This window comes from Microcaecilia unicolor, chromosome 2, assembly GCF_901765095.1.
Source record: "Microcaecilia unicolor chromosome 2, aMicUni1.1, whole genome shotgun sequence".
In the NCBI taxonomy this organism is placed as follows: Eukaryota; Metazoa; Chordata; class Amphibia; order Gymnophiona; family Siphonopidae; genus Microcaecilia; species Microcaecilia unicolor.
The window spans coordinates 447,927,857-447,955,581 of record NC_044032.1 but is presented as its reverse complement, the minus strand read 5'-3'; the positions used below and the strand labels follow the sequence as shown (position 1 = coordinate 447,955,581).

General features: G+C 43.6%; 1 protein-coding gene across 1 annotated transcript in view; it reads right to left on the bottom strand.

Moving 5' to 3' along the window:
- The window catches only part of C2H2orf81 (chromosome 2 C2orf81 homolog), an 82,827-nt gene that overhangs the window by 40,952 nt on the left and 14,150 nt on the right, over window positions 1-27,725 (bottom strand). Inside the window, exon 3 of the mRNA XM_030190915.1 lies at window positions 18,642-18,854. Coding sequence (XP_030046775.1) covers window positions 18,642-18,854 — 213 coding nt within the window. The remainder of the gene's footprint in view (window positions 1-18,641; window positions 18,855-27,725) is intronic.

Here is a 27,725-nt window from a genome sequence, read left to right as displayed (position 1 = left end):
CCAAATCGGAAAGAAGTAGAGAGATCGTAGATGCTTTCCAAAGTGCTCTGCTCAGACAGATGGTGACGGAACCCACGAGGGAGGGAGCGATGCTGGATCTGTTGCTCACAAATGGGGATAGTGTGTCAAATGTGCGAGTGTGTGCACATCTGGGAAACAGTGACCATCAAACGGTTTGGTTTGATATAACAGCTGAAGTGGAGGGCGGCCACTCTAAACTCAAAGTCCTGGATTTCAAGCGTGCTGACTTTAGTAAAATGGGGGAATACCTGAGGAAGGAGATGATGGGCTGGGAGGACGAACAGGAAGTGGAAGGGCAGTGGTCCAGGCTGAAAGAAGCAATAAATAGGGCCACAGACCTTTATGTAAGGAGAGTAAATAAAAGCAAGAGGAAAAGGAAACCGATATGGTTCTCCAAGCAAGTGGCTGAGAAAATAAAGGCTAAAGAGTTGGCGTTCCAGAAATATAGAAAATCTCAAGAAGAGGAACACGGGGAGGAATACCGGATGAAACTGAAAGAAGCCAAGAGAGAGGTACGTCTGGCGAAGGCGCAAGCGGAAGAACAAATGGCTAGAAATGTAAGGAGGGGCGACAAAAATTTCTTCAGGTATATTAGTGAAAGAAAAAGGACTAAAAAGGGAATTGTGAGACTAAAAGATACAGCGAACCGCTATGTAGATAATGATGAAGAAAAAGCCAATTTACTAAATAGATACTTTTGTTCGGTTTTCACTGAAGAAAATCCTGGAGAAGGACCACGAGGGACTGGCAAAAGTACACCTGAGAATGGAATGGATATAGCACCGTTCACGGAAGAGAGTGTGTATCAACAACTTGGAAAGCTAAAGGTGGACAAAGCAATGGGACCGGACGGGATCCACCCCAGAATATTGAGGGAGCTCAGAGAGGTCCTGGCGGGTCCTCTTAAAGATTTGTTTAATAAATCCTTGGAGACTGGAGAGGTTCCGAGGGACTGGAGAACGGCGGTGGTGGTACCTCTTCACAAAAGTGGTGATAGGGAAGTAGCTGGAAACTACAGACCGGTAAGCCTCACTTCGGTTATTGGAAAAGTAATGGAAGCCATGCTGAAGGAAAGGATAGTGAATTTCCTAGAAGCCAACAAGCTGCAAGATCCAAGACAACATGGTTTTACCAGAGGGAAATCGTGCCAAACGAATCTCATTGAATTCTTTGATTGGGTAACTGGAGAACTGAATCATCGACGTGCTATAGACGTAATCTACTTAGATTTTAGCAAAGCTTTTGACACCGTTCCTCACAGGAGGCTCTTAAATAAACTAGATGGGCTGAAGATAGGTCCCGAAGTGGTGAACTGGATTAGGAACTGGTTGACGGACAGACGACAGAGGGTGGTGGTAAATGGAGTTCGCTCGGAGGAGGGAAAAGTGAGTAGCGGAGTGCCTCAGGGATCGGTGCTGGGGCCGATTCTGTTCAATATATTTGTGAGTGACATTGCCGAAGGGTTAGAAGGTAAAGTTTGCCTATTTGCGGATGATACTAAGATTTGCAACAGAGTGGACGCCCAGGAGGGAGTGGAAAGCATGAAAAGGGATCTGAGGAAGCTAGAAGAATGGTCTGAGGTTTGGCAATTAAAATTCAATGCGAAGAAATGCAAAGTGATGCATTTAGGGAGTAGAAACCCACGAGAGACGTATGTGTTAGGCGGGGAGAGTCTGATAGGTACTGAGGGGGAGAGGGTTCTTGGGGTGATAGTATCCGAGGATCTGAAGGCGACGAAACAGTGTGACAGGGCGGTGGCCATAGCGAGAAGGTTGCTAGGCTGTATAGAGAGAGGTGTGATCAGCAGAAGAAAGGAAGTGTTGATGCCCCTGTACAAGTCGTTGGTGAGGCCCCACCTGGAGTATTGTGTTCAGTTTTGGAGGCCGTACCTTGCGAAGGATGTTAAAAAAATGGAAGCAGTGCAAAGAAAAGCTATGAGAATGGTATGGGATTTGCGTTCCAAGACGTATGACCAAAGACTTGCTGACCTGAACATGTATACCCTGGAGAAAAGGAGGAACAGGGGTGATATGATACAGACGTTCAAATACTTGAAAGGTATTAATCCGCAAAAAAATCTTTTCCGGAGATGGGAAGGCGGTAGAACGAGAGGACATGAAATGAGATTGAAGGGGGGCAGACTCAAAAAAGATGTCAGGAAGTATTTTTTCACGGAGAGGGTGGTGGATGCTTGGAATGCCCTCCCGCGGGAGGTGGTGGAGATGAAAACGGTAACGGAATTCAAACATGCGTGGGATATGCATAAAGGAATCCTGTGCAGCAGGAATGGATCCTCAGAAGCTTAGCTGAAATTGGGAGGCGGAGCAGGTGGGGGGAAGAGGGGTTGGTGGTTGGGAGGCTAGGATAGGGGAGGGCAGACTTATACGGTCTGTACCAGAGCCGGTGATGGGAGACGGGACTGGTGGTTGGGAGGCGGGAAATACTGCTGGGCAGACTTATACGGTCTGTGCCCTGAAAAAGACAGGTACAAATTCAAGATATGAGTTTATCTTGGGCAGACTAGATGGACCATGCAGGTCTTTTTCTGCCATCATCTACTATGTTACTATGAGTTTATCTTGTTGGGCAGACTGGATGGACCGTGCAGGTCTTTCTCTGCCTCATCTACTAAGGGCTCCCATCTTCCTACACAAATCGGGAGATGGGCGTCCTGCTCCTAAGGGAACCCAAATTGGTATAATTGAAAGCCGATTTTGGCTGTCCCCAACTGCTTTCTGTCGCAGGGATGGCCAAAGTTCAAGGGGGCATATCACCAGTATACCGAAAGCGGGACGGGGGCGTGGTTAAGGGATGGCCGTCCTCGGCCGATAATGGGAAAAAGAAGGGCGTCCCTGACGAACATTTGGCCGACTTTACTTGGTCCCTTTTTGTTCACGACCAATCCTTGAAAAGGTGCCCGAACTGACCAGATGACCACCGGAGGGAATCGGGGATCACCTCCCCTTACTCCCCCCAGTGGTCACCTACCCCCTCCCACCCAAAAAAACAAATTAAAAAAACATTTTTTTACCAGCCTCTATGCCAGCCTCAAATGTCATACCCAGCTCCATCACAGCACTATGCAGGTCCCTGGAGCAGTTTTTAGTGGGTACTGCAGTGCACTTCAGGCAGGTGGACACAGGCCCCCCCCCCCTACCTGTTACACTTGTGGTGGTAAATAGGAGCCCTCCAAAACCCACCCGAAACCCACTGTACCCACATCTAGGTGCCCCCTGTTACCCTTTAAGGGCTATGGTAGTGTTGTACAGTTGTGAGTAGTGGGTTTTGGGGGAGGGGCTCAGCACACAAGGTACGGGAGCTATGCACCTGGGAGCAATTTGTGAAGTCCACCGCAGTGCCCCCTAGGGTGCCCGGTTGGTGTCCTGGCATGTGAGGGGGACCAGTGAGATCTAACGACGTTATTCAAAGTCGTTAGATCAAGGGAGGATTGTGAAAAATTACAAGAGGACCTTACGAGACTGGGCGTCTAAATGGCAGATGATGTTTAATGTGAAAAAGGCCAAAGTGATGCGTGTGGGAAAGAGGAACCCGAATTATAGCTACGTCATGCAAGGTTCCACGTTAGGAGTCACGGACCAAGAAAGGGATCTAGGTATCGTCGTTGATGATACGTTGAAACCTTCTGCTCAGTGTGCTGCTGTGGCTAAGAAAGCAAATAGAATGTTAGGTATTATTAGGAAAGGAATGGAAAACAAAAATGAGGATATTATATTGCCTTTGTATCGCTCCATGGTGCGACCGCACCTCGAATATTGTGTTCAATTCTGGTCGCCGTATCTCAAAAACAATATAGTGGAGTTAGAAAAGGTGCAGAGAAGGGCGACGAAAATGATAAAGGGGATGGGACAACTTCCCTATGAGGAAAGGCTAAAGCGGCTAGGGCTCTTCAGCTTGGAGAAAAGGCGGCTGAGGGTAGATATGATAGAGGTCTATAAAATAACGAGTGGAGCTGAACAGGTAGATGTGAAGCGTCTGTTCACGCTTTCCAAAAATACTAGGACTAGGGGGCATGCGATGAAGCTACAATGTAGTAAATTTAAAATGAATCGGAGAAAATTTTTCTTCACTCAACGTGTAATTAAACTCTGGAATTCGTTGCCAGAGAATGTGGTAAAGGCAGTTAGCTTAGCGGAGTTTTAAAAAGGTTTGGACGGCTTCCTAAAGGAAAAGTCCATAGACCATTATTAAATGGAGTTGGGGAAAATCCACTATTTCTGGGATAAGCAGTATAAAATGTTTTGTACTTTTTGGGATCTTGCCAGGTATTTGTTATCTGGATTGGCTACTGTTGGAAACAGGATGCTGGGCTTGATGGACCTTTGGTCTTTCCCAGTATGGCAATACTTATGTACTTATGTACAAATGCTGGCTCCTCCCACGACCAAATGGCTTGGATTTGGCCGGTTTTGAGATGGGCGTCCTTAGTTTCCATTATCGGCGAAAACCAATGTCAGCCATCTCTAAGGGCGGCCATTTCTTAGGTCGACCCAAATATTGAGATTTGGCCATCCCGACTATTATTGAAATGAAAGATGGCCGCCCATCTTGTTTCGATAATACGGTTGGGGCCGCCCCTTTACAGGGCCGTCCTTAGAGATGGACGCCCTTATAGATGGGCACCCCCGTTCGATTATACCCCTCCAAGTTACTATGGGTGTAGATAAAACGCTGAAATCTTCTGCTCAGTGTGCGGCGGCGGCCAAAAAAGCAAAGAGGATGCTAGGAATTATTAAGAAAGGGATGATGAATAAGACCGAAACTACTATAATGCCTTTGAATCGCTCCATGGTGCGGCTGCACCTTGAGTATTGCGTTGAGTTCTGGTCGCCGTATCTCAAAAAGATATAGCGTAATTAGAAAAGGTTCAAAGAAGAGTGACTAAAATGATAAGGGGATGGAACTCCTCTCGTATGAGGAAAGGCTAAAGAGTTTAGGGCTCTTCAGCTTGCAAAAGAGATGGATGAAGGGAGATATGATTGAGGTCTACAAAATCCTGAATGGTGTAGAATGAGTAGAAGAAATCGATTTTTTCTCGTTCCAAAAGTACAAAGACTAGGGAACACTCAAGGAAATTACATGGAAATACTTTTAAAACAAATAGGAGGAAATATTTTTTCACTCAATGAATAGTTAAGCTCAGGAACTCTTTGCCGAAAAATGTGGTAATAGCAGTTAGTATACCTGGGTTTAAAAAATGTTTGGACAAATTCCTGCAGGAAAGGTCCATAGTCTGCTATTGAGACAGACATGGGAAGCAACTGTTTGCCCTGGAATTTGTAGTAAGGAGTGTTGCCACGATTTGGGTTTCTGCTAGGTACTTGTGACCTTGCTTGGCCACTGTTTGGAAAACAGGATACTGGGCTAGTTAGACCATTGCTCTGACCCAGTATGGCTACTCTTATGTTCTTATGTAGTATTTTTTAGTTTTTCAATAATGTAAAACTTGCTAAGGTATTAAGGATATTAGCCTAATATAAGAATGTCTTTACTTTATATGGTATATTGTGTGATTTATTAAGTGTTTTCTTCTTAGGAAGTAATGAAATGTAATTAAAACTCTGTAAGAGCACTCCTCACTTGTTATCCTAATTACAATAACTGACTATAAATGGAGAGTTGTGCTAGGAATGGGCGGGGTGAAGAATAAACTAGGTCCTGCAATGCCTGCTAAAGGCTATCTGTTAATGCTGTGGTACAAAGTTCAAGTTTTAAAACTAGGGGGGGAATGAGTATGGAGATTAGTTGATAAAGTTTACTTTTTGAGATTTTTATTCTGCCTATCACTAAACTACAATTCCTTCTTTAAACCCCAACCTTTAATTTCCCAAAGCACAAGGCAAAATAATGTTCACTTACCATTGAAATGTCCTCTTCTCTCAGAACTTCTTAGAAAGAAAGTCAAGTGGGACCTTTCATCTTTATACAGTTTTGAATCTAAGAGGAATGCTTCAAACAGACCCTTTCAAGCTAACTCAGTAATCATATCTACTATAATAAAACTCACCCTCAACGTTCTGAGGACACTGACGTCAGTGAAGCCAAGCCCTGACTTCCTTCAAAAAGGTTCGAAGGTTCGTGGTGGTGAAGCCACCAAAATCGCTGCGGGCCCTGCCCTCAAGGGCGGAGCAATGGCAGAACAATGAAAGGGGTTGGCAGGGAGGGAGGCAGGGAGGCGGGGTGGAAATTGCTCCGGGCCCCGCCCTCGCATCAAACGTCATTACGTTGGGGGCGGAGCAATGGCAGAACAACGAAGGGGTTGGCCAGGGAGGGAGGGGGGTGGCGACGAAAACCTTGCTAGCGCCCGTTTCATTTGCTCTGAAACGGGCCTCTTTTACTAGTTGACCATAATAACCTCTGTAAATATTCTACTTCCTCACACCTTAATTAACACCTAATGCAGTGGATTTCCCCAAGTGCATCTTAATAATAGCTTATGGACTTTTCTTTTAGGAAAGTATCCAAACCTTTTTTAAACCATGCTAAGCTGCTTTTACCACATTCTCTATCAACGAGTTCCAGAGTTTAGTTACTTGTTGAGTGAAGAAATATTTTTTCCCAATTTGTTTTAAATTTACTACTTAGTAGCTTCTTTGTATGCCCCATAGTCCCCATCCCCTTTATCATTTTCGTTGCCCTTCTCTGTACCTTTTCTAATTCCACTATATCTTTTTTGAGATGCGGTGACCAGAACTACACATAGTATTTCAGGTGCAGTCATTTTCAGTTTTGTTTTCCATTCCTTTCCTAAAAATACCTAAATTCTATTTGCTTTCTTAGCTGCTGCTGCACACTGAGCAGACAGTTTCAATGTATTATCAATGTTGACACCTAGATCCTTTTCCTGCACTGTGACTTCTAATGTGCAACCTTGTATATCAAGTATCTATGGTTTGGGTTCCTCTTTCCCACATGCATCACTTTGCACTTGCTCACATTAAAAGTCACCTGCCATTTGGATGTCCAGTCTTGTAAGGTGCTCTTGCAATTTTTTCATAATCCTCTTGTGATTTAACTACTTTGAATAACTTTGTGTTGTCAGCAAATTTAATTACCTCACTAGTTATTCCTATCTGATTAATAAAAATGATTTCAACATAAAATCCTGAATAGAGTGGAGTGGGTAAATGCAAGTCAATTATTTAAGCTTTCAAAAATTACAAAGTCTAAGGGACACTCCATGATGTTACACAGTAGCACATTTAAAACAAATAGGAGAAAATATTTTTTCACTCATCGTATAGTTAAGATCCAAACTTACTGCTGGAGCAAGTGGTAAAAGCAGTAAATGTAGCTGGGTTTAAAAGTTTTGGAGAAATTCCTGGAGGAAAAGTCCATAAACTGTTTTTTTGGTAGACTTGCTGTGTTTGTTATGCTCTTATGTATGTTTTAGTGTAACCTGCTTTGGTTTTAAAGTGGGAGATAAATACAAAAATAAATAAATATACTCTGCCAGTAAGCGTGTGCATAGGTAGAGTGTAGAACTGCATGTGTTCATTATAGAATATTATAATTTACATGTGTTCTAGTGTTAATTTAGACATGAGCATTTACAGCAGTTAGAGGGCTAGTGTAAGTTGCTGTGCCTAATAATACACATATTCTCTGCCACTTATGATTATATTCTATAAAGAATCGCAAGAACAAACATTTATTTAGAATATAGGCTTAAAATAGGCACCTGCCTAACCATTTATCCTAGGCACCCTGTTATAGAATTACCTTCATAAACCTCTGTCCTAGATGGGACCAGAAACAAGAGGGCACACCGATCCCAGGAAGATAACAGGAGGGAGCACTGTTCCTCCTAAAGTTAGGGACCTAAAGCACCGGTCAACCTGAGCATAACCTGTGTTATGATTAATTAGAATGCTCAGCAAATTGAAGTCCTTCTTACTTTTGGAGAAGTGTTGCAGTCCATGGTGTTGAATGGACTCGACTACTGCAACACTATATAATCGGCCCTTTCTGAGGCCTGCATTCATTCCTTACAAATTGTTCAGAACTCTGCTCTCTTTTTAATTTGTTTTTGTTAACAAATAACTTTATTATTTTCTCTTAATTGTTTACAATAACACGAGATCAACAAGTGATGAAATAATTACAAAGGGGCCCTTTTACTAAAGGGCAGTAGGGCTACTGAACAGGTAGCAAGTGGGAAATGAGCAATACCATTGGGCACGCCTAGGTACCGGGCGGTAGTTCTGATTGTGCTGCATCCTGTTTTCCAAGCCAGAAAATATTTTTCTATTTTCCAGCACGGGCCCACGGTGTAGGTGCACCCAGCGGTAATCAGGCAGCGGTGTGCACTGAACGATTACCGCCAGGTTAGCGTGTGAGTCCTTACCCCCTCCTAAATAGGAGGTGATAAGGGCTTAGGCAGTAAATGGCCGTGTGCAGATTTTTCTATTAGTGCACAGACTTTTACTGCTTCCATTACAACAAAGGGTTTTAACTGCTGCAGTAAAAAGTGACCTGGGCACACAGCAAATCCACATGTCCACACTACCGCAGGGCACCATTTACCACAGCTTAGTAGAAGGGGCCCAAAGTGTTTGAAGTCATGGTACATACAAAAAGAAAGAGGAAATAGTACCATTGCAAATGAAATCGTTTCATAATAATGAGATTGTGTATTAATATCAATCAGCACTATCAAAAATGAACAATATTAAGAAAAATGGAACAGCAAAACAATTTAATAACTATAATATATAAAAAGAGTGAAAGAGAAAATTGAAGAGAAGAAATATGTTAATAATCCATCATTAAATAGGAGAAATATCATCAAAGATAATATGAAGGCACATGAAAAAAAAAAGTATCAAATGACCTAATATAAATGAGAAGGAAATCATCCAATGAGTAAAAGAAAAAGGAAAAATAAACATAATTAAAAAGAGGAATGTAATAAAGAGTTCCAAATCCGGTAGAGCTCACCTCATCTCATCAAATTGCATTGTCTTCCAATTGCCTTTAGAATTAAGTTTAAGGTTATGTTACTGGTTCATCAGGCATTCTGTTATTCTTCTTCATAGTACCTGAAGATACTAGTATATGTTTATTAGCCGGCATGCTCTTTGTGGTCCGGGAGGAGGGGGGAGGGGTTGTCTGCTTGTCTCTGCAGACGTTTTGTTTTGAGAAGCGCTTTTTCTGTTGCAGCACCAAGAGAATGGAACCAGCTACCACTGGCTCTGAGAATGCAGAAAAATACTTCTGCTTTTAAGAAAGCCTTGAAAAACCATTTGTTTAAGAAGGCATATGGGGTCCTGCTTAAACAGGGATTTTGGTTTTTGTAAGTTTTAGAAGACTTTTCAGTCCTTACAGGGAAATACTCCTTCTTACTTAGTAGGTTTCTTTCCTTTACTAGGTAGACAATTATTGAGAGGGGCGGGCTTCCCCACTATTTCCATCAGCAAAGTTGGTTAAATATTTAAGACAGTTTTCATCTTTATTTCCAGGGCCGGGCTTAGCAAGTGCGGGGCCCTATGCAGACCAATTTGGTGGGGCCCATACTAGCCCCGCTCCACCCCATTGATAAGATTATTCCATTTTTAGAACATTTTTTTATTTATGAAATTTCAAATAAAGACAAATGAAGCTAAACTTGTACAAAAAAACTGATTGAAATAATAAGTACAATGCTATCATGAAACCTCCCCTCCCGAGAAATTACTCAGTTCAAGTCCACTACAATTAGTAGTGCCAATTCTCATAACAAAGGAGAACAAAGGAAAAATATTAAGAAAAGATCCAATACTTTCAAATTCCCCTATTACTCTGTAACCCATAGAAATCAAACAAAATAAAACATGGCAAAGAAAATAAGATGATACCTTTTTTATTGGACATAATTTAATACATTATGTCCAATAAAAAAGGTATCATCTTATTTTCTTTTCCATGTTTTATTTTGTTTGATTTCTATTGATAACCTTAAGAGTGGACTAACACGGCTACCACACTTCTCTGTAACCCATCAAACCAGAGAGGCAAGTAGCCACATCAGTTACTAAATAGTTTGAACTGATTGTACCTACTTTATATCAGATTTTGCTACTTCATGATTTCCATTAGCTTAGTAATCTTTTCTTCCTGTGATTGCAGTCTAGCTTCCAAATGATTAATTCGAGGTGTCATATCATTAATTACTGGAAGCAGTGTTTTAGCTAAATCTGCTATTGCCATCCAAATTTTCATTAGGAGAAATATCTGCAGATCTATGTGAAAATAACCCAGATATGTTAGAAAAAGCCTCTTCCAAGCCAGAAGATCTTACTTGCTCAGCTTCTCCAGCAACTAATGTTGTTGGGCCAAATTCCTTTCAGGGAGGCAGACATTTCCAACCCTTGCACCGTCCGCAAGCGTCGTTAGATGAGAGAGACACTTCTCCTGATCTCCTGCCTGCATGGCAGTGGCGTAGCCAGACAGCCAATTTTGGGTGGGCCTGAGCCTAAAGTGGGTGGGCACAAAATTATCTCTGCCCCGCCAAACCTCCACCTCAAAATATAAATACTTTAGCTAATGAGGATCCTCAAGCTCTGTTAGCTGAAGACTTTCTCTCTTCCCCGCCTCCAGTCCCCGGTCTGGCACCTTTCCCTAGCTCCATCCCATTGACAATTAATACCTTTAATTAAATTTAGATACTAGATATGTATCAAATGTCAAAGAATTTTAGATATTAGATATGTGTCATATGTCAAAGAATAAAGTGGTTGCTCAAAGCATATACTAACCACAATCGCTCAACTGCAAAACACTATGCACAAATTTGTGCAAAAACACACTCAGAACCTTACTGTATCATAAATATTACACTGGGCAGAACCTAATACACCAATATACCACCAATACGGAAAATGCAGACCATCAACAATATGAAACAAGGGATCATATCACAATTCTCATGTAGAGCCACTAAACACCTTTTTAGGGTGGATAGTGTTCACAATGAGCTCCTTTTATTAACGACCATATTTTATAACGATCCTTCAAGAGGTAGTGTGTCATGATTTAGGCTCTACACCATTTCTGATGTTTTGGTGCCACCTCAGGAAGGCCAACACACAATCTCTCCACTGCAAAACACTACACACAATCTTGTGCAAAAACACACTCATAACCTTACCAAACCATAACAGCACTAATTCCAAGGGCAGGACGAGCTACAACCTTATGCATGGAAAGGCAGCACTATAATTACACCGGGCTCTAAAACACCAGTACACAACCTAGTGAAACAAAAAACAAAACAAAAAAGGCTGCAAATACTACACGCTAGCAGAATACTGCACCTTGATCACACATGAAAAACACATGACACAACAGTGTAGCGCTCTAGAAATGTTAAATAGTAGTAGTAGTAGTAGTAGTAATATGAAGGCAAATTTCTGAACAGGAAAGTTACCTCAAGAAGTCAGACTCAGCATGCAGCAATACTAGAAAAATTGAAACTTACATGCAAAATATCACAGATACACATATCCAAAAGCTGACATATTCCAATTAATAAATTCTGAATTAAAAAAATGTTTTCTACCTTTGTTGTCTGATCATTTAGTTTTTCTATTCGCTTTGGTCCCAGTGTCTTCTGTTTTATGGAGTGTCTTCTTTCTATTTGATATTTTTTCACTCACCATGTCCACCATCCTCCTGTGTCCTTATGTTCTCTCCCCCTGCCCTCCCCTCTCCTCATCCATGTCCAGCAATTTCCTCTCTCCCCTCCATCCATCTATCCATGTCCTGATGTCCAGCAATTTCCTGTCTCCCCTCCCCTCCAGCGATCCGTTCTCTTCCCACCCCGCCCTCCTCTTCATGTCCAGCGACCTGTTCTCTCCCTCTTCCTCCCCCTGCCGTGATGGCCAGCGATTCTCCCTGCCCTCCCTCAGCTCCCCAACAGTCCTCTCCGTTCCCCCTCCCCTCCCATCCATGGCCAGTGATTCTCCCTGCCCTCCCTCAGCTCTCCAACAGCCCTCCGAGTCCTCTCCGTTCCCCCCTCCCCTCCCCTCCCATTCATGGCCAGCGATTCTCCCTGCCCTCCCTCAGCTCCCCAACAGCCCTCCGAGTCCTCTCCGTTCCCCCCTCCCCTCCCATCCATGGCCAGTGATTCTCCCTGCCCTCCCTCAGCTCTCCAACAGCCCTCCCCTCCCCTCCCCCTCCCCTCCCATCCATGGCCAGTGATTCTCCCTGCCCTCCCTCAGCTCTCCGAGTCCTCTCCGTTCCCCCTCCCCTCCCCTCCCCTCCCATCCATGGCCAGTGATTCTCCCTGCCCTCCCTCAGCTCTCCAACAGCCCTCCGAGTCCTCTCCGTTCCCCCCTCCCCTCCCATCCATGGCCAGCAATTCTCCCTGCCCTCCCTCAGCTCCCCAACAGCCCGAGTCCTCTCCATCCACCCCCCCCGCATCGAGTCCTCTCCATCCACCCCCCCCCCCCGCATGCACATGAGTGTGTTGAACCTGCCCTTTTTCTTTCAGTAGCAGCGAGCGACGTGAAGGAACTGCAAGTTCGCCAGCTTCAAGTTCTCCCTTTCCTCTTCATACAGTGTCTGACCCGCCTTCGCGGAAACAGGAAATACGTCATCGTAAAGGCGGGACCGACACTGTGTGAAGAGGAAAGGGAGAGCTTGAAGCAGTGTCTTGACGTCGCTCGCTGCTACTGAAAAGAAAAAGGACAGGTTCAACGCTCTTGCGTGGGGGGGGGGATGGAATGGAATGGAGGAGGAGGAGCAGAGGAGGGCTGCCGGTCGGGCCGAGGGAGGGAAGGAGGCGCGCCACGCGGGGCCTCTTAGAGCGCGAGGCCCTGTCACCCGCACCGCCCTAAGACCGGCGCGACTCGGGGTGCACCATTCCTAGGTGGGCCTTGGGCTTAAGTGGGTGGGCCTGGGCCCACCCAGGCCCACCCGTGGCTACGCCCCTGCTGCATGGAATCCAATTTTGATTTGGCATAAGTGCACAACTGTTGGTGTCAGCAACGATGGCTCACCTTACATCCTCACCACCTCCAACCAGGCTCCAGCTTTTCCCGCTCAGTGACTCCTGCTCTCGTGTCCGGAAACAGGAAATACATCAGAAGGCGGGACATTGAGCGGGAAGCTGGAGCCTGGAGGTGAGCTGTCGCGCTGCAACTGTCTGTCGTCGGGGGCGGGGCCATCGCTGCCTGGGCTGGCTCGCTGGCATCGCTCAGTTAGTCGCCGGGGTCCGGGGACTCAGGAGCTGACGGGCTCAGCAGGCCCAAGCCGGGGGTGGGCGCCGAGCCGCGGGAATGGGGATCATCTCAGGCGACTAAGGCGAGCAGCGGCGGAGGTCGGAGTGGAGGCACAAGTGAGGCAGAGTTGAGGCGCGCTACGCGGGGCCCCTTAGGTGCGCCATGCGGGGCCCCCTTAGGCGCGGGGCCCTATGCGGTCGCCTTGATCGCCTCTGCCTAAGACCGGCCCTGTTTATTTCCTTATCAGGCTACTTCAATACGGAATTCCCTTCCTTCATCCATTCGTTCACTAACGGATTATATGTTGTTTCATAAGCAACTTAAAACCATTTTTTAAAAAGAAATATGTGGGTTGTTGGGGCTGGGAGACACCGGGCATTGGATAGTCTAGGTCTACTCACTCTTGCAGGTGTGGCCAGAGTTAATGATTAATCACTCAGCACTCAGATTAATATCCTGGAATGTATCGGGAATCACTTCCCCTGTTAAGCGAACAAAAATCCTTACCACACTCAAACACTATAAAGTGTCAATTACTTGTTTACAAGAGACGAAATTGTCAGATGTAGAACACCAAAAATTAAAGCAACAGTGGGTGGAGAGTACTACTTTTCATCTTCAGCAGGGCGCAGAGGGGGAGTGACCATTCTTCTTAAGCGTGGTCTGCCATGCACGTCATGCCTGGTAGAGAAGAACTCAGAGGGAAGATATGTCCTAATTCATTTGAATTATATGGGGCAGGAATGTTACATTTGTGCAGTCTATGGCCCTAACAATTATGATGCTAAATTCTTTCACACCTTAGTTCAGTTGGGCTTGAAACATGATTCAGCACCATGGATTTGGTTAGGAGATTTCAATCAAGTCTTGGACCCCACACTAGATAGGTCAGTGCCTACGGCCTGTGGAGCTTTAGGCAAGGGGAAGGGTCTTTCATACCTATGTAAATTGTTAGATGTTGTGGACCCTTGGCGCCTTCTGCACCCTACACAATGAGACTACATCCACCTTTCAAGAGTTCACCAGACATGGCCCCACATAGACTATATTCTCATCAATACCTCACTATTCTCCCGAGTAAGGTCAGCACAGATTGGCCCTATGGCGGTCTCTGATCATACCCCAATCTGGATGTTATACTTAATTTTCTACTTTATATAACAAAATTCTGTGTTACCTATTACTATGTAAGCGCATTGAGCCTGCTTTTAGTGGGAAAGTGCGGGATACAAATATAATAAATAAATAAATAAATAAATAGACTTGACGCTGGGGGTCAGTGTTCGGGACCTTGGTCATTGGAGATTCCCTGCTTATATGTCTGACAGCCTCGATTTTAAACACTTTGTAATTCAGAAGTGGGAATCTTATTTAGAAACAAATCGAGATCAACAAGATAATCCGTCCCTGTTTTGGGAAACATCTAAAGCAGTGATACGCGGCGAAATAATTAGCTACATGAGTGCCCGAGCAAAAAGGTTGGCCCAGGGCATTATATTACTAGAACACCGTTATAAACAGGCCAAACAAACACATCACAAACACCCATCTAGGGTCACATATGACCAAATGATGGCTATGCTGGCAGCTCTGAATTCATTAATTCATGAGCGTACAAAAAAGTATCTCTCTTACCGACGTTTTCAATACTTTAGGTTTGGCAATCACGCGGGAAGGCTTCTGGCTAGGGTGGCGAAAATGTGGTCACCAAGAACTTTTATCCCAACTTTAAAAAGCTCAGATGGAAAGAGGAGAACTAATTCAACTGATATTTTGCAAATCTTTCAGGCCCATTTCTCTAACATGTTCCGGGCAGGTCACTCACAGATGGGGCCATCGGTGAGGGACTATTTGGAAGATTCCAGGATTCCTAAGATTCCATTAGAAGTACATGCTCAGCTTAGTGCCCCTCTATACTCCCAGGAAGTCCAACAAATCATTAGATCTCTCCCAATGGGCACTAGTCCCGGTACTGATGGATTCTCCTCTGAATACCATAAGATGCTAAACCTACAGGTGTCTGTTCCACTAACCAGGTTTTATGATTAGGTTGTGGAGAGGGAGTCCTTTCCACCCAGGGTAAATGAGGCTCTTATCACCCTGGTACCCAAACCAGGTAAATCCCATGACTCCCCAGAGGCCTTTCGACCAATTTCACTGCTTACTGTAGATGTAAAAATATTAGCAAAAATCTTAGCAGAAAGACTGGCCAAACACCTACCAAATATAGTGGGGGACCACCAAGTGGGTTTTGTTACAGGTAGGTACCCGGGACTGAATGTACATAGAGCCCTACTCGCAATGGCCCATAGTCAGGCACTTAGCATACCTTTCTTTTAATGAGCCTGGACGCAGAGAAAGCCTTCGATCAGGTACAATAGAACTATCTTTTTGAGGTGTTAAGATATGTTGGCTTGTGGGGATGGTTTCTCCAGGCGATTGCCTCCTTGTACACAGAGCCGACAGCCCGTATAACAGTGAATGGGCTGTATTCAGAGGCTTTTTAAATCGGTAGAGGCACTAGACAAGGCTGTCCCCTATCCCCACTATTGTTTCTGTTGTACCTTTAGCCTTTTTTGCGCACTTTAATGAAAAATCCCGGGATCTCGGGAGTGACCATGCCGGGGCTCTTGGTCAAGGCACTGGCCTACGCAGATGATATCCTCCTCACATTCACAAACCCACAACATTCACTACCAGATCTGCTTGAGGTGGTGAAGGAGTTTGGCTACTATTCGGGCTTTAATCTTAATTTGCACAAATCCGTGGCATTGCCCACTCAACCCTCCATTCGCAGCCAGTGGGAGGGAGAGTTCCCTATTAGGTGGGAGACCGACCATATTAAATATCTAGGGGTTTATATTCCAGTTAAACTAAATCAGACATATAGAATCAACATCAGTCCACTGTGGACCTCCACAAAGACTACATTGTCGATGTGGCAACATCTCCCTCTATCTCTTTAGGGTAGAGTCGCATTATATAATATAATAATAGTGCCTAGATGGAAATATGTAGTTCAGGTATTGTCCCTTTTTCTTACACATAAAGACGATTTGAGCTTGTATCGCCTGCTAAGACAGTTTCTTTGGAATGGCCGCTGGGCACGGGTATCAATGGCACAAACATATCTTCACAGAAGCAGGGGCGGTTTGGGGGCGGAGTGCTTGTTGCTGGGAGATGTACATTTTAGTTATTGGTTGCATGCGAAACCGGGCCAAGCACATACACCAGCACACCTGACATTCCTTTTCTCCTCTTTGAGGAAGACATGAAGGTGGGTCTGCAAATACTATAAGGTCAATCAGCACTCCTCCCCACTTCTGCCACTCTCTGGAAATGCTGATTTTCCGGTGGGGAGCTCCTCGGCTGCTTTCGAGCCACTGAGAGCCAAAGGGACTATCTTCCTATTTTAAGTATTAACCGAGGAGGGCACTCTGAGGTCTTCAGCAGATTTGCAGGTCAGTGCAGGCCTCCCCGTGCAGGATTTCCTGACTTATTTTCAGTTGAGACATTATATAGGGTCACTGCCAAGGAACTCTCTCACATCGGGGGTATGGGAAAAGCTTGTAGATATTTATGATCTGGAGGCACAATTGGCAGTACCCCTTAAATATTATCACACTAAACTAAGAGAGGATGCACCGAAGGTAGCGTATGGGTCTCTGGCTCAGAGATGGTCGTTAGAATTGGGATGCCACGTCCGAGATACACATTTACAAATATGTCTACTGAGAAGCTATACAGTTTTCGGGAGCGCGGATGTGCGGGAAATGCAATACAAATTTGTTATGCGCCTTTATATATCCCCACACAGAGCATTTCGAGCTACCATCTGGCCCAGTGACGACTGTCGGAAGTGCTCTGGGGTGGGTGCCCACTTGGGGCATACGTTTTGGCCTTGTCTCCCAGTGTTAGCCTTCTGGTCCCTGGTTTGCTTTCATGTCTCTCGGATGTGGAATGTCTCGTGGAGGTATGCTCCTGCAATGCTGTTTGATGTATTTATTTATTTATTGCATTTGTATCCCACATTATCCCACCTATTTGCCGGCTCAATGTGGCTTACAGAGACCTGTTATGGCGACGCTATTCCAGGATATCAAATACAATTGGTAATGCAAAAAGAATAAAGATAGGAAAAGAAATCTAAGCAGATAGTTATCGAAGGATGACTGTCAGAACAGGGTAGTTTGTTGAGGTGGTATTGTTAGGCAATGGGATCTCTTTGTAAGCCTTGTTGAAGAGATACATCTTCAGAGATTTACAGAAGTTCGATATTCCGTTATTCGTTTTCAGGTCCGTTGGTAGGGCGTTCCACATTTCAGATGCCGGGTCTGCCCAGAGCAGGCCTGAAAGATTTTCTAAGGCGTGCAGTAATGATGGGGAAAAAATGATTTTTAAGACATGGTTGCAATCAGACAACCCCTCTATCCAACTTTGGAGGTCATGTATGATTAATCTAAGCACTATGGAGCGTAGGATGGTCCCAGACCTTTCCTCACGTAAGGGGGATAGATATCTGCAGTGTTGGTCCCCTTTTTGCGACACCTTGACACCACTTGCTCGCAATAGGGTACTCAATGGCTGACTAGGCAATAGATACGTCTTACTTAATTGAACCAGGCGGGAGGGGAGAAGAGGGGATGAGGGTGGGTGGGAGGGAACTTGGGGGGGGGGGGGGAGAAAAGAAAAGTAATGGTGGCACTTTGTATCTTTGAAGTATAGACCTGTGTTTAGAATACTGATTGTGAGAATCCTTGATTTATTGTATTAGCACTATTGTTTATTGTACAACTTGCCATCAATAAACCATAATTAAAAAAAATATGTGGGTTGATTTATGGCTTAGTGAGTGATTTTATTTCTGTAAATTCCCAGATGTTTGTTCTGGTTTTCTTCTTTTGTTGAGTTCCACATGGAACTGTGGAGGATATTATGGAATACAAGACCTAATGTAATGTAATGCTCCCTACTTGGGATTATTTTATATTGCGCTCTTTTAGTGTTGAGTCGATTGTTTAATGTTTTATGTATTTTTATGATTATATATGTTTTTTGTACTCTGCTTCAGATACAAGCTGAATATAAATAAACTATAGACCATAATTCCTGCTTTGTTTTACATTTTTGTATCATATTCTGTTAATTTTATTATGAATTTTTCTTTAGTAGCTACTTAGAACTGTTACAAATAGAAAGGTTACAAATATTATAAAACAAAATAAAAATGAAAATGCTGAAAACAAGCCTATAAAATGTCTTCAAGGCACATCATTTTCAACCTACTGGCTAATGAGAGACAGAGAGAAACAAACTTATGTCTTGAATTGTAAGGTTGAGCGAAAAAAGATAAACAGCTGATATTACAGGACATTGAAATAAAATATGTTTGAAGTGTACCTGTTCATCTTCCATATGAGGAATAAAGCTTGAATGGATGACGGGTACTGTCCCCTGTGCCCACGAATCTGTGATAGCTGACATAGGCTCCCTCTCTTCCTGCCAGGAATCATCCTTGGCTACACAAGCCTCTCCTGTGTCCCGAACCAGAAAACGCCACTCAATAATCTGGATTGTGGCATCTTTGGCCTGACTGATAGTGTATGGAATCCGCTGGAAAACAAAAAAATAGCCAGAGTAATGAATAGTAGTTCACAGTAATACTAGAAGTCAAGTCAAATGCAGTCAATGGAAATGGTCATAAAAAGGGTGTGCAAGGGAAGAACAGAAATACAAGCAAGACATGCAGTGCATCCAGAAATATCACTTACAAAAATGTTAAAAAGAACTGGCCAAAGAACCAAACCTTGCGGCACACCACTGGTAAAATCCCTTTGATCAGAATGAGCTTTATTTACCATTACTCTCTGTCGCCTTCCACTCAATCAGTTCCTAACCCAGTCAGTCATTTTAGGGCCCTTACCGAAAGTACTATCACGGTTGCCACTGTGCCCCTTGAGTCCCCACTCACCTCTGTGCTATTTTCCCACACTGGGTGACACCTGCGCTGCCTCCTCCAGTCCTCTGGGGGAGGAACAAATGGGACAAAGAAGGGGCGAAGGAATTTAAAGGGTTTACTGGCTAGGAGAGAGAAATATTGGAAGATAGAAAAAGTAGCTGTAAAGGGAAGAGAGGCTAGATGATAGAGACAAGGAGTGATATTGGAGATGTGGGAGAGGAGTAGAGACAGAGTATGAGGTTGAGAGGAGCTCGGGGACAAAGCATGGGCTGTATGGAAAAAGGTTGCTATCAGAAGGAGTCAGGAGAGACGAAGAAAAGAAGGAGGGGGACACAAGCTGCAAATAGAAGAGGAGTTGAAAGAGACAGAGAGTGGCTATGTGGGACTGGGAAAACAGTGGCTAAGAACAGACATGAAGATGAGAAAAGAAGTGGAGGAGGGAATAAGACTAGAAGAAAGTGAGATGAGAGATGTTGTAGAGAGAAACTATGGAGAGACAAATATACATGAAGGAAAGAGTAATTATGATGGCATGGGAGGAAGACTGGAAGAGAATCCTTATAAGGAACGTGAGGATAGAAAGAAAACCAAGAACAAGTAGAGACAGAAGACTGAAGTTAAACTATAGACACAAAGGTTGTAAAATTGTTTAAGTATTCAGTAAAGAGTTCTGTATAAGCTGGGCTGGATCAAGGGCAGGCAATAGCTGTATTTTGCTCTTCTCCTCCAACCCTGTATTCACCAGAATTAATATGTTTAATTTACTAAAAGGACATGGGAGAGCAGGAGAGAATTGTTCCAGTATTCGATGCCATGGTTTGAAAATATTGTTAAAATTGCTTCTCTTTGGCAGCTCTGAAATGCAGAGACCTATGACTGAATCTCAAATTCAAAAGGTAATAAAACACCATCTCCCTTTTTTCACAAAAATAAAACAGTCATTCCCTCATTACATCTTAAGGGAGACAGTGGTGTTGGACTAAGTGGACTCGTGCTGTAATGTCCCAAAGAAATAGCATGGCAGCAGCAGAAAGAGGTTAGAAGAGAGATGAGTGGAATTTGGAAGGAGGTAAGGGGTTCACTGCCCTCAAACTATGGTATATGTGTTTCTTTCTTATGATGAAAAAAACAGTATGGGCTGTTAATCCTAAACAGGTAATCTAATACTCCAGAAAACTGAAAAACAGCCTAACACAATCCAAAGGGTTGTGTGGAATAAATGTAAAGAAATGAGGAAAGTGAGAAATACCCTCAGAAACCAAGGCTTCTGCCAAGGTCTAATCAACAAGACACTATTGTCTATAAAAGACTTTGTGCCCGTGATCAAGTTTCTTTCATGGGGTAAATATTCCCTACTCCACTCATTCAAAAATGCCCATATAGGAGCATCATACTGACAGTCAGCTTGAGGTAAGTGCTCCAGTGTTGGGTGGGTTTTGTGCTTTTGAATTGTTTTGTAAGTGTTTTCAGAAGTTATGTGTTTGTATTAGAAGAGTATGATAATCTGAGTCTGGCATTTGTTTTGTCTATAGACCGATACCCCTGTGAGTGGTTCCTGATGAAGCCCTGCTATGGGTGAAACGAATCGGGCCCCGTTGAAAATCAACAGTTGAACTGTGGGGTTGTCAAGCCAGCATTTATTGAGCTAAGTTGATGCATGCCATGCTGTAGCTTGAACAGTTTTTGTAACTCAGTTATCTTTAACATTTGTGCTCTACTATGGGCTTTTTTGTATAAAACATTTGTGCTCTATTATGGGCACTTTTGCATGATGCTCCTATATGGGCATTTTTGAATGAGTGGAGTAGGGAATATTTACCCCATGAAAGAAACTTGATCACGGGCACAAAGTCTTTTATAGACAATAGTGTCTTGTTGATTAGACCTTGGCAGAAGCCTTGGTTTCTGAGGGTATTTCCCACTTTCCTCATTTCTTTACATTCATTCCACACAACCCTTTGGATTGTGTTTGGCTGTTTTTCAGTTTTCTGGAATATGTGTTTCTTTCCATTCTCTCTCTCAGAACAGCTCTGATGCTCAAATTCTCACTAAGCTCAGGCTAGTTTTTGTGGGTGTGTGACCTGTGTGGCTGTACAGGTCACCATGAATAATGAAGTTCTGCTGTAGTGGTGTGACATCCCCATATCCTTCCACATCATATGGGCTAGGGAAAGAGGGAAGTGGGAAGATAATAATACTGGAAAGAGAATGGAGGAGAAAAAGGGGATGTTTAGTAAAAAAAAGACAAAGAGGGACGTTGTGCTGGTGTCACCACTAATAAAGGAAGGGGCATTGTGCCAAAGCTGTTGCCATCAAATGAAGTGCCAATTTCCATTTTTGCAGAAGGCACTACAGTCGGTGCTAACTCAGCTCCCCAAGGCAACCATTTACTCTGTGAGATTTAGCAGGTGGGCTGGCACACAGGACCAGGAGGTGATCAAAAATCCCGTGCTGTTCCGAACAGCGCTCTAAAATAAGCGCCAGAACAGTGTGGGGCAATAATGTCCCTATGACCAAAGCTAATAGAATCCAAATGTATGCATGCTTTGATCATAAGCGTACTTCTGTGGGAGGATTGTGCAGACTGTGAAAAATTGCAGGAAGACCTTCCTTAGGAAATTGAAAGGGTATCCAAATGGCAGATTAAATTTAATGTGGACAAATGCAAGGTGATGCACTTTGGAAAGAATAATCCTAATCACAGTTACCTGATGCTAGGGTCAACCTTGAGGGTCAGCACCCAAGAAAAAGATCTAGATGTCGTTGCAGAGAATAAGCTGAAATCTTCTGCTTAGTGTGTTGGCGGTCAAAAAAGCAAACAGGATGCTAGGAATTATTAGGAAAGGGACGGTAAATAAGACTGAAAATACTCTAATGCCTCTGTATCGCTCCATGGTGTGACCTAACCTTGAGTATTGCATTCAGTTCTGGTCCCCGTATCTCAAAAATGATATAGCGGAATTAGAAAAGGTTCAAAGAAGAGCGACCAAAATGATAAAGGGATGGAACTCCTTTCATATGAGGAAAGGTTAAAGAGGAATCTTCAGCTTGGAAAAGATACAAATGAGGGGAAATATGACTGAGGTCTACAAAATCCTGAGTGGTGTAGAACGAGTAGACGTGGATCAATTTTCTACTCGTTCCAAAAGTACAAAGACTAGAGGACACAGGAAGTTATATGGAAATACTTTTAAAACAGATAGGAGGAAATATTTTTTCACTCAACGAATAGTTAAGCTCTGGAACTCTTTGCCAGAGGATACAGTAACAGCGGTTAGCGTATCTGCGTTAAAAAAAGGACTGGACAAGTTTCTGGAGGAAAAGTCCAGTCTGCTATTGAGACAGACATGGGGAAGCTACTGCTTGCCCTGGGATTGGTAGCATTGAATGTTGCCACTATTTGGATTTCTGCCAGGTACTTGTGACCTGGCTTGGCCACTGTTGGAGACAGGATACTGGGCTAGATGGACCATTGTGTTATGACTCTGCCCCGGTATCATGCTCTCATTCATCTCGCCCCCTGGTGGTCAGACCTGGTGGTCGCAATGGACTATCTGTTGATTGTTTTCCCGGTTCCAGAAGTCATGCCGGTCCGGTCCGGATTTTCTAGCCTGCCAGTTGGTCTCGAGACTTTTTGGAACTCAGCTGTTTCCGTACCTGGTGAACTCCCTGGCTGTTGGCCTTTATTAACCACCTGGAAGTGTTTCTAGTTTGCCTTGCAACAGAGGTCCTCAGAGGTGTGTCTTCTGCGGTTGTTTGTTGCTGTGCTTTCCCTGCTACTTTCAGTTTCTGCCTTTGAACCTTTGCCTGGACCTGGACTTTGACTTTGTTTGCCGCCTGCCTTTGAACCTTTGCCTGGACCTGGACTTTGACTTTGCTTGCCGCCTGCCTTTGAACCTTTGCCTGGACCTGGACTTTGACTTTGTTTGTTGCCTGCCTTGGAACCCATGCCTGGAACTGGACCTTGACTTTGTTTGCCTGGCCCCGGTTCTGCTGGGTTCGTGGACTATCTTCCTGCTCCCTGCTGTGGCTTCTGTTCCGGTGGGTGTTCCTCCTGCCGCCCTCAGCAATAGCCCAAGGGCTCACTATCCAGTGTTTTGTGTGAAGCGTGACACATTGGTCTGACCCAGTATGGCTTTTCTTATGTTCTTATGGGAGGGACAGGTGCAAAGAGAAAATATGCTAGGCAGGGAGGTATAGGGACAGAGAGACAGAAAAGCAATGCTGGATGAGGAGGTAATAGGGACAGTGGGACACAGAGGAGCAATGCTGGAAAACAGAGAAATAAAGATATAAGGGCCCTTTTTACTAAACCGCGGTAAAAAGTGGCTTGTGGTAGTATAGATGCGTGTGTTGGGCACATGCCAGGTCAGTTTTTACCACATCTACAAAAAATGTTGTTTTTTTTTTAAAGGGACGGGAAAAGGGCCTGCAGTAAAAATGAAACCAGTGTGCACCCAAAACCGGCCTGAGCTCTTAACGCCACCCATTGATCTAGCAGTAAAGGCTCATGTGCTACACGTGTGGTGACAGGTTGACAAGCACCAAATGCTGATTACTGCTGAAACCGGTGCGTGTAGGAGGAAATAAATAATTCATCCACACATTATAGGCATGCACCAAATCTGAAATTACCACAAGGAGGGTGCGCTGGCCTGGCGGTAGTCTCTTTTGGGTGCATGCTGCATGTGCATAGAGCCTACCATGGCTTAGTAAAAGGGCCCCACAGAGAGATAAAAGCTGAAGATAGGGATATAGAGGGGCAATGCTGGAAAAGGGATAGGATAGGGACACAGAGGGGCAATGCTGATCACAGGGGAAGGAATAGGGACACAAAGGGGATTCAGTTTCTCAATATTATAGATAGTTGCACTGGCTACCTATAAAGGCCAGATTACGGTTTAAATTTTACTGTTTCCTTTTTAAGATTTTATATGGTCTTGCTCCTTCATATCTTATGCATCATTTTGTTCTATTATAAAAATCTAGGATTACTAGATCATTAGGTTTTATTCATTTTTCTTATCAATGCAATATTCAAAGAAAAGGACTAAACTGCTTGATACTCTCTTTTCTTATCAGGCTGCTTGCTTGGATAAATATGTTCAAAGTATATTATCTTCTACGACCAAGTATAGGCAGTTCCAGATTTGTATTGAATCATACATGATTTATAAGGTCTAATCAGTCTGTTTAATATTGTTTATGTACAGTGCACTCCATTTAAGTGCACTTTGGATAAGCGCATGCTCTGTTTAACTGCATGCAGTACTTCGGTCTCGTTTTTGGCGCCATCAATTTCTATGGGGACAAACATTGGTTTAGCGCACCACTGATAAGTGCAAGATTCACTTATATGCATGGTTTAAGACCGCTCCTCTGCAGGAAAGACTCTGCACGGAATATGGAAGCCGATTGGCGCGTGACAACCAATGAGATTTCAAATTTACTGCCCCTGGCAGAATAAGCGAAAGAATGTTGTTAGAGTGTACACTGGAGTCGTCGTCGCACAACTGTAAGACTTTAACACTGGCTGAACGAATAGACGTTCTTAAAAAACTAGAAAACAAACAAAGTCAAGCATCTATTGCTAAAGAATCCCACTCAATCCCAGTCAAATTTCACGTATCTTGAAGCAGAAAGACCAGCTTCTGGAAGACTGGCAAAACAATACAAATCCACACCGGAAACGAAAACAGGCGTGAAAAGCTGAGGAGGTAGAAGATGCTCTTTTTCGGTGGTTTTCTCAAGTCAGGAGCAGACAGTTTCCTATCAGTGGTCCACTGTTTATGAAGAAAGCTAATCAGCTAGCTGAAAGTCTTGGACTAACTGAATTCAAAGCCACTGTTGGATGGCTGGAAAGATGGAAGGAGAGGAACAACATAAAAGTCAAGAAACAGCATGGTGAAAAACAAGACGCTGATGACTTTGATGCTGAAAATTGGGTTGTTTCAGTTCTTCCTACCATCTTGAACGAGTTTGCACCTTGTGACATTTTCAATGCTAACAAAAACGGTCTCTACTGGCGAGCGATTCCTGATGGAACACTTGCATTCAAACAAGCTGAAACTAAAGGAGGTAAAACGTCGAAGGACCAACTGACAATCCTCCTTTGCTGCAATATGGATGGGAGTGAAAAGTTGGAACCCCTCGTCATTGGAAAGAGCAAACAGCCCCGTTGCTTCAAGAATGTTATTTTTTTTAACTTTATGTTAAATTTGTTTATTAATTTTAAACATTACAACAAGAGGATACTTGTTATTGAAATACAGCCATGATTCATAAGAGGAAATTAAGCAACATTTAAGGAAATATCATACAACTAGTAAAAAAAGACCCGTTTCCGAAACCAATGAAACAGGCGCTAGCATGTGGCTTTTTTTGTGTGTGTGTATGTGTCACAGAGTTATTTTGTGTGTGTGTGTGTGTGTGTGTGTGTGAGTGTGGGGTGTGTGTGCAGGTTGTTGATGTGTATCTTTTTTTTTGTTTTGTTTTTTTGGGTGGGAGGTTGGGGGATGTGCTGTGCTGGCAAAGTGGGATGGATTGGTGTGTGGCTTTGAGGGTGTGTTTCTGTTGTATTGTGTGTGTGTAGTTTTGTCTGTCAAGGAGGTTTGTGGAGGGGGGTCTTTCTGTTGGTGAAATGTAAATGTGGTTGTAGGGGGATCATGGAAATGCTAAGAAGAAAGTCCCCCCTATATCAGATGTTTTTGATTTTAACGCAAGGAAGGCTTTCCTTCTTTGTAGGGTAGATTTCGCTACATCAGGGAAAATCTGAACCTTGATTCCACCAAAACAGGTTTTCAAGTTCTTAAAATAAAATTTCATTATATTATTCAAGTCCTGTTCAAAAATAAATGACACAATTAAAGTGGATCTTTCAGTATTTTCATCCAATGTCTGTTCCAGTATTGCTGAGATATTATTTAAATCCAGATTGACTTCTTGAGGTTCTTGTTTTTTCCCTTTCTCTCCCTTAGGAACAGGAATATAATATAATTTATTTACAGGCGGAATAGCTTCCAAAGGAATTTGTAAAACTTCATTCACATATTTATTTATTTTATTTATTTTGTTGCATTTGTATCCCACATTTTCCCACCAATTTGCAGGCTCAATGTGGCTTACACTATGCCGTAATGGCGATCGCCATTTCCGGATAGAGAATTACAAGTGGTATTGCATTAAGGCACATAAATGGTACAGTAGAATACAAAGTGGTATTGTCTTGAAGTTCCTGAATGATAGAGTGAATTATCAAATAGGTTAGATTACCAACTATAGAAAGTTCATTTCCGACATAAGAAATAAAGTTCATTTCCGGCATGAGAAGTGGTAGTAGTGCGTATTGTGTAACTTTGATTAGTAGCTGTGAAGGTTATCAGTCTGATGTAAAGAGTTCGTTATTGTATAGTTCAGGTAAAGTCTACCTTAAAGACCTTACCTGCTAATTTGCTTTCCCTTAGTCCCCCCCAGGATTGGACTGATGGGTTGCGCACGCCTTCCAGCAGGTGGAGACTGAGAAAATTCTCACTCTAGAGAGCCAATAAGAGCCCTATCTCTTAAACATATCATAAGGAGTAATCCCAAGGAGGTTAGGGAAATTTAACAAACGTAAATTTAATCTTTTATTAAAGTTCTCAATCTGTTCCATCTTTCTCCGAATGTCGACATTGTCTTTAATCACAGATACTTTAAATTCCTCAACATTCTTTTGAACAATTTGAATTTTTTCAGCAGTTACTTTAATTAAATCCACTTTAGAATTAAGTTCTTGAAATTTACTATTAAAGTCTCTAATTTCACCTGATGTCTGATGTAAAGTAGTATCCATTTCATTCAACTTCTTCCAAATCATTTCAAGATTTACCTCCAGTTCTTTCCCTGAGGCTCCTGCCTCTACTCTCAGCGTCTTTCTCAACGTTTCTTGACCCTCACTGAGAGCAGCAGCCAAAACACTTCCGGTAGGCTGCTGCTTCCCAACCAGACTCGTCGATGACGCCGGGCACGGAGGCTTCAGCATTGCCGGTGGTAAGAGAGACACCTCCTCTCCCAGCATGGTCTCCGCCTCTCCCGAGGGCCGCGCAGCGGGATCCATGTCTCTATTTCCGTGGGAAAGCGGCGAAAAGAAGCGCTCGAGCCCCGTGTGGAATGAGGAGGACGTCGAGGTAGGTGGGGGAGCTAACCTCGTAGTCCCCTTTTGTTTGGTGTGGGGCATCGTCGCGGAAAAAACTTTAGCGCCAAACGGGACCCCAGAGCTACCTCTCGACGCGTCCTGCTATGCCACCATCTTGGTTCCGCCCCTCTTCAAGAATGTTAAGTGACTTCCTGTGTCATACGAGGCTAACGCAAATTCATGGATGACTGGGGAAATTTGGAAGCAGTGGCTAAAGAAGTTAGACATTAGAATGCGGGCACAAAAGCGTCAGATTTTGTTGCTTTGTGATAATTGTGCTGCACACAGTGATGATGTCAGGCTGTCTAACGTCAAGGTGGTCTTCCTGCCACCAAACATTACCTCTCTGATC